General features: G+C 34.0%; 1 protein-coding gene across 1 annotated transcript in view; it reads left to right on the forward strand.

Annotated features, from left to right (window-relative positions):
- Positions 1–5455, forward strand: part of LOC107742952 (mitogen-activated protein kinase kinase kinase MLT-like) — a 47884-nt gene that overhangs the window by 19140 nt on the left and 23289 nt on the right. Inside the window, exon 10 of the mRNA XM_016556038.1 lies at positions 3660–3766. Within this exon, the coding sequence (XP_016411524.1) occupies positions 3660–3766 (107 nt within the window). The remainder of the gene's footprint in view (positions 1–3659; positions 3767–5455) is intronic.

Consider the following 5455-nt stretch of genomic DNA (forward strand, 5'->3'; position numbering starts at 1 on the left):
TAGAGTAATTTACAACAGCTTCGAACGCGGCTCAGCCAATCAGAATCAAGGACCGGAACTCTCCGTTTAATAAAATAAGTAAAAAAATAATGCACAATAACAATGTTTTAGATTTGCTAACTGTAATAGTGTAAAATTTATATTCAAACTGAAAGCATAAATCTAGGCTATGTGCTGCCATTTCAAATGCAAAACTGTGACATTTCATTCATTCACTGACTCTTGGTTGCGCTAAAACCGATAAAACATGCTCACTTGCCGGCATCCCGCCAAAATAAAAGATTGCTGATGTAAGCATTAGTGTACTATAAAATAATTTTAATTTTATTTTAATACACACTTTTTATTTTAAAATATAATAGTATTATAACACTTTACTTATTATTTTGTTTATTATTATATAAAAAAAAAAGAATAAAAGTGCAATAATACTATTATTACTATTTTTAATGACTTTATTTTATATAGGTATATGTAGTAGGTCACACTATGTGCAGTGTAAGCACCAAACCAAATCTCCAGGTGCTCTCATGAGAACCAGACTGAAAAAAACCCTTAAAACTATTTTTATTTATTTATTTATTTTTAATAAAGCAATAAGCCCCAAGAAGCCGTGGTTTACAGTGAATTTATAACAGCTAAGGGGCGGTGTTAGGTACGACGTGAAGCGGAGTGACTAAAACCACCTTACCTGTTATAAATTCACTGTAAACCACGGCTTCACGGGGCTTATTGCTTTTATAAAACGGTTATTCCATATACGTAGTAAGGTTTCACAGAATAAAACAGAGCAAATAAAGTGTAATGATATTAATAAAAACAGTATTCTTCCACCAAACAATGTAGTTCCTCAGAATCAGTTGTGGTTCCAACAAAGTGGTTGCCAAGCAACACACAGAAGTAAACGATGGTGTATGTTTGTAGAGTAATTTACAACAGCTTCGAACGCGGCTCGACCAATCAGAATCAAGGACCGGAACTCTCCGTTTTATAATACAAATTTTAATTTGATGCACCCTTTTGGTGTTCCAACCCTGTATTAATTGATTTCTTCTGTGTAACATGAAGAATTTTAAAGAAATGTTTTGTTCGTACAGTAGAAGTCGAAGCTTACCACAAGTGATTGGTTACCAACAAAATATTGGTTCCGAATGTTTTTGAATGTTCCACAGAAGAAAGTAAGTCATTCAGGATTTGAACAACACCTGAAGAGATAAGTGAATCAACTCTTTTTATAGTCAAATACAGTATAAATTGTATGCAAACATACAGTGAACCTACGGTAATTACATACATTACAAAGCATTAGCAATATGTTGCAGTATACTAATACAGTAATTATGCAGTGCTTAAGTAGACTGGTATTTACTAAGCATTAAGGTGAAATGCATTAATGCATGAATAATAGATAAGACATGCTGTTTGGTCAGGGCGTTAATAACTGCTGTCTTTATTAAAGGGGTCATATGATGCTGCTAAAAAGAACATTATTTTGTGTATTTGGTGTAATGACTCTTATCCTGACATTTTTAATTAATCCAATCAAAGTTAATTCCAGGGCTTGTTTTCTCCGTCTCAGTTTCATCTCTGAACACTCACACTCATTCTAGAGAGCTTCATAAATTCACGTTTGCTGGGGCTGACGTCACACACTGTACAGAACAGTATCATAGCACACAGCTGTATAGAAACAGTATCATATGGACGTTTCTACCGTTCATTAAGTTTATGACAGCTTACGAATGTTTAATTGAAAAAGCTGTTAATGTGTCACGGCCTACTGACTGTATGAACCGCTTCAACCTTACAAGCCCTTGTGAAAAAGAAGTGCAATTAGTTTAATTGAAAGTGCACTTGTAGTGAACCTTAAAAGTACATTAAAAAAAAGTACTTTCAGATATTATAATATTAATGAAAAAAGGCCACTTAAGTGTTAAAGATGACTAACACACTTAAGTGCACTTTTGTAAATTTTGCTAATTAACTTTGTAGTAATGTCTAATTAAACGTTTTGCTTTAAAGTACATTGTTTTAATGATCTTTTGTCATTTTTTAAAGAAGTAGACTTATTTTGATGTGTTGACTAACATAATAAAGCCCTTGATTACTTTTAAATGTAATGAGTTATTCAATATTACATTTGATCTGTTTTCATCCTTACAGATGTGTAATTACAAATATATTTAAATACGTGACATACAAGGTTTAACAGAGATGACATTAAAGCATATTTGAGTTGATCATAAAGGCTTGTCAGTACATTCAGCAGTACTTTAACCATATTTGAAAGACAATAGAAGTAATTATGAAATTACACATAAAGATGTACTTGAGTCCTATGTAATGACTTTGATTACTTAATTTTAACTGTAGGGAATTAATTATTATTAATTCATTCAGGTTTATTTCTAGCTCAGGTTTTGAAAGAACTCGATCTGAGAATTCGAGGTCCACCTGATCAAAACTGATTCTGAATTTAAATGGTTTACACTCTATCAGCTACTCGGCCAGCGAGAAACAAGAGCCCCCATTTATTATGTGGAGAAATTAAGATTTGCAGGTTTTGTTAATACTCCTATATAGTGTCGTTCAACACATATTGTTTGAAATAACAGCTTTTCACTTATTTCACTATTCTGCAATCATCACGAGTTTCCGTTCGATACTAAACTTCCCCTATCTCACACATATATTAATAACCTCATTTCCTAAAAAGGGTAGTAAACACTGATTAAAGTTGCACCGATTAAATGAACACATCAAGCATATATATGTACGACATACAACATATTATTTGTGACTCTATGGTCCCATACTTTCCATGATTTCCAGTTTGTCTCAGAAATCTTGTGTGCAAGCTTGTGTCCCTTTTCATTGGAATGCAAAGGGGGAAAAGGGGAGGTGTCCGGAGGTCATCCTCGTGTCAGAGCATGAGAGTCTGCCAAGTTTCTCCTGGACAGAGAGAGTTCTTAATCTGCCACTTTCTGTTTATCAGATTTAGCAATTTATGTGTTAACGGTCCTGAGGTCCGGGAGTGTCTGTCACTGGAATTCTGTCTAGATACCAGGTTCTTTGTTCCGTGGTCCATTAGATGGTTTATTTATGCTGAAGCCAGTCACGAAACCTACTGACGTCCTGTTGCTTAAATGAATCCAGATGGGGTAGGGTCAGTTCTTGTTGTTTCTTGTAAAGATAAGCAGAGAGAGACAGGAACTGCTGAGACCCTGAGCTGACCCTGTACGTAGTTTTATGACTGCAGATGGCTGGGGAGAAGAACCTTTAGTTTTCCCGGTGGAATGTAGAGATTCAATGTTCGTTTGTGTCCGTTTATAGATTCAAGGGTTTCAATATCTTGAAGGCCGGAATCCTACACCTACCTACAGATGGGCCGTTAAATCACTCTAAAGTTCAGCAAATTGTGTTTAACAGAACATGAAATTATGATACATTTTCCATAAGAAGAACTCTTTTTAAAAGTATACTAAAGTCTGCTTCTCTGCTTCATTAGTTTTTTCACTATAGGGAGCGTTTTGATGTAGTGTTGTTTATTGATCAGATGAGCCAGTTCTCAATTTATAAATGTTTATAGTGTTTTAGAAGAGTTGAGCGTGTCAGAAATGCTCTGTTGTTTTAATGAAGCTGTTGTGATGGTGTTGTAGGACAGGCCGCTGTTCAAACACATCTTGTCCACGCTGGAGTCCATGTGGAACGACAGTCACTTACCTGAGGAGTGCAACACTTTCCTGCACAATAAAGCAGAGTGGAGGTACAGTAACTCACCAGTGATTACACAAATATCAATATCATATGCCTGCCATGTATTTTTTTTGCATTACTTCGTTGCACAAAAATGCACATTTTTATTTTCAAATTAATTTTTTAAAGAAAAAAATTGAATGGTATAATATCATATAAAATAATACTGTTAATTTCAATTCAATTTCAAACTACCATGCATGTGCCTTCACGCATTTTGTGCACTGGTGATCTAGAAAGGTCTGGGTGTTTGATGCTATATTAAGACTGGACGTGGGCCAGAATACAGGGACAAGAGGTTCCTGTCCCTCCCTACAGCTAAACAGAGAAACAGACAGAGCCACAGAAACAGCGAAAGATGAGACGAGACGTGATGTGTCGAAAAGGGGAACTGAGGACATGTGAATGGGAAATTTCAACAGCATCTGTCAGAAAAGAAACAGACAAGGAAATCAGTCACACAGGGAAGTTTGGAGTTGGAGTGGAGCAAGCAGGGGGTGGGGCTAAACGAGAGGGGCGGTTCTAATGGGAGGAGTTCCTTTTATAAATAACTGTAGTCTGGAGAGAATGTGCAGCTCCCTCTGGTGATGAAATACGATATTACAAATGAACAATGACTCAGGCTTGACTGGGCACACCTATAATTAAAGAAACGCCACTGGACGATTCTGCACTAAATGTTGCCGACCAGCTGAGAAAATGTCTTTCCTTTAGGAGCATTTATGCTGTCTAGAGAATAAAGACAATATTCAGCCATTATTCTTCCATAACATTTCAGAGCTTTGTTGTGAAATCAGCATAGAAAAATAACAATTTCTTCAAAACACCATGTAGCCATTTGTTAGAGCACTTGGAAACATATTTGAATAAAAAAATACATACTTGTGAGTAACAGTACAGACACCGTGTGTGTCTGAAATGGGACATTTGTATACAGGTTATGAGCATTATTAGACCCATTATTTTATGAGCATTATTAGAGCATTATTAATTTTTTTTGCCAGTTGTTGTAACATATTTGAACTCAAATTTCTTAATATTTTTTGTCTTTGAATAAGCGTTTTTTTTCTGTTGTTCTGGTCCCAAAGTCCAGTGAAATGAATAATTATATTGCTGAAATTCTTAGTCTAATCCAAAAGTGAGAGTGTTGTCAAAACAGAAAGCAATAAGTACTGTTAAAATGTTACAAAATAATTTATTATTTAAAGCAATGATAATCAACAGTTATCTCACATAACAGTTTTTTTCCCCTGATATTTTTGCCCTAAACGCCAGAGGAATTTTATGTTGTAAAATTGTCAATGTACTACAAAAGTGTGACTGTGGTTAAAAAATTGAAAGCAATAAAAAAAAAAAAAAATATATATATATATATACATCACCTAATCCTATATCTATTTATTTTAGTGCTGTCAAATCGATTATTCGCAATTAATTGCATCCATAATAATAGTTTGTGTTTACATAATAAGTGTTCTGTGTATATTCATATGGATAAATAAACATACACACATATGTATGTATATATTTACGTATGTATATATTTAAAAAAATATTTGTAATATATATTGATATTTATATATAATATAAATCATGTATAAATATAAATATATACATATGTGTGTGTGCTACATATAAATATACTCAGAACACACATATATATTATGTACAAACTATTATTTTGGATGTGATTAATTGA

Source organism: Sinocyclocheilus rhinocerous, unplaced genomic scaffold (genome assembly GCF_001515625.1).
Source record: "Sinocyclocheilus rhinocerous isolate Xijiao unplaced genomic scaffold, SAMN03320098_v1.1 scaffold45, whole genome shotgun sequence".
Classification (NCBI taxonomy): Eukaryota; Metazoa; Chordata; class Actinopteri; order Cypriniformes; family Cyprinidae; genus Sinocyclocheilus; species Sinocyclocheilus rhinocerous.